The sequence below is a fragment of the Trichinella spiralis genome (genome assembly GCF_000181795.1).
Source record: "Trichinella spiralis strain ISS 195 chromosome Unknown Scfld4482, whole genome shotgun sequence".
Lineage (NCBI taxonomy): Eukaryota > Metazoa > Nematoda > Enoplea > Trichinellida > Trichinellidae > Trichinella > Trichinella spiralis.
The window spans coordinates 1-1,525 of record NW_003531421.1 but is presented as its reverse complement, the minus strand read 5'-3'; the positions used below and the strand labels follow the sequence as shown (position 1 = coordinate 1,525).

Below are 1,525 nucleotides of genomic sequence, written 5' to 3'. Positions count from 1 at the left end.
CAAATTCACATGTGTTTTAAGGCGTGTAGAGCGGAAAAAGGAGAACCCATTCGGAGGCCAATTGGAAAAATTTCTGTGTATTCAACCCAATCCCACATTTGGGCGTGGAGGCGGAAAAGGGGGACTACCCGCGGCCAAATTTTTGGGCCGATATGGCGGGAGCCCACCCACCCCCGCCTCGCTTAGTATTTAAAAGGCAGGCCCGGTGGCAGTCGAGCGAGTGATCATGTCGTTGTTTTGACGTTGTACACACATTTATAACACGGCGCGAGGGGCTCTTCGTGTATGGTCTCTTGTACATTCCCAACGATAACGTATCTATTTGAGCTCATGTCTACTAATGATCATTTTCATCCTGCGTGCTACACTATTTATAGGCAAAAGTGGATGGGTTCCAGCGAAAACGGCAAGTAGTGGTATGTCGCTGGTTAATCCATTCGTGTCTTCGATTGGTGGAGAAGCGCAGTAAAGCGTTTTTTGTCGGTGGGAACAAAAGATCAACCGTTACAAATATGAAAAGAAATCCAGTCAACAACGTAGCAGTTTCAAATGAAGAAGGGATGACGTCATTGATTTCCGGTAGAGCAATAACAGGTTTATGTCGTGAGGAAATGGAATATGGTTGTATAGTGACGACGGTTTTTCGTTTGTTTTGACGCATGTTGCACTTGTTATCACGTCACTTCCACGAATGTTGGCGAGCATCACATATGCCTTGAACGAAAGGCGAAATCAGAATGGAAATTCTGGATCGAAGTTGCTCAGGACGGTTGATGATCTGAGCTGTGACCGAACATGCAACAGGTTGAACGTAGCTGATGTATCGCAGGGCGAAGACCCTCAACTTTTAATTTTTCAATTTCTTTGGCACAATCACATGGATGAGCCACATAAAGATAGATGCTTCAGCATTTTTTAGTCCCTGGTGCATGTGCATGGTAAAAGTTGCATCTGATGGAAAAATGTAATTTGAGAAGAACTTCATCGATGGCGACTAAGAGTTAAACAATTTGTGACATACTGTTTACGTGTACATGAACAAAGGACTGCTTACCGTAGCTTGCGTGTGCTATTTATCTATCTATTACCACCAGAAAATGTTGCCCCATCGTAACGTCATGTATGAGTCTTTTTTGATTACATGTTACGACTTTCTCCAAACCCTCTACTGTCACTTGTACCAATGAAATATTAATATATTATATCCTCCTGCCAATATATCTTGATCGATGAGCCACGGTAACTTGACCGTGCATAGGTAACCTATCACTTGTTTAATAACTCGCACTAGAGAGAACGAGCAAGAAGTTTACTATTATATGTACTCTGAGAAATTATACTAGGTGAAAATCCCTACAGCATCTTAAACGAGACACCCTAAAACTCACTAATCACAACCCTTTCTGGGATACATCTTAAAACATAGAACTACCACCCTTTAAATAAATAGTTACTCTAGGGATACAGCACATAAAGCTAACAGACTCATCTATCCTTAAATGTGACTCATGTGATCAGAATACTG

General features: G+C 42.0%; 1 protein-coding gene across 1 annotated transcript; it reads left to right on the top strand.

Annotated features, from left to right (window-relative positions):
- Positions 1 to 340: 340 nt before the first annotated feature.
- Positions 341 to 919, top strand: Tsp_15910 (hypothetical protein). The gene is made up of 2 exons (XM_003367318.1): positions 341 to 465; positions 631 to 919. The coding sequence occupies exons 1-2, from the start codon at positions 341 to 343 to the stop codon at positions 917 to 919; spliced, it is 414 nt and encodes a 137-aa protein (XP_003367366.1).
- Positions 920 to 1,525: the final 606 nt, after the last annotated feature.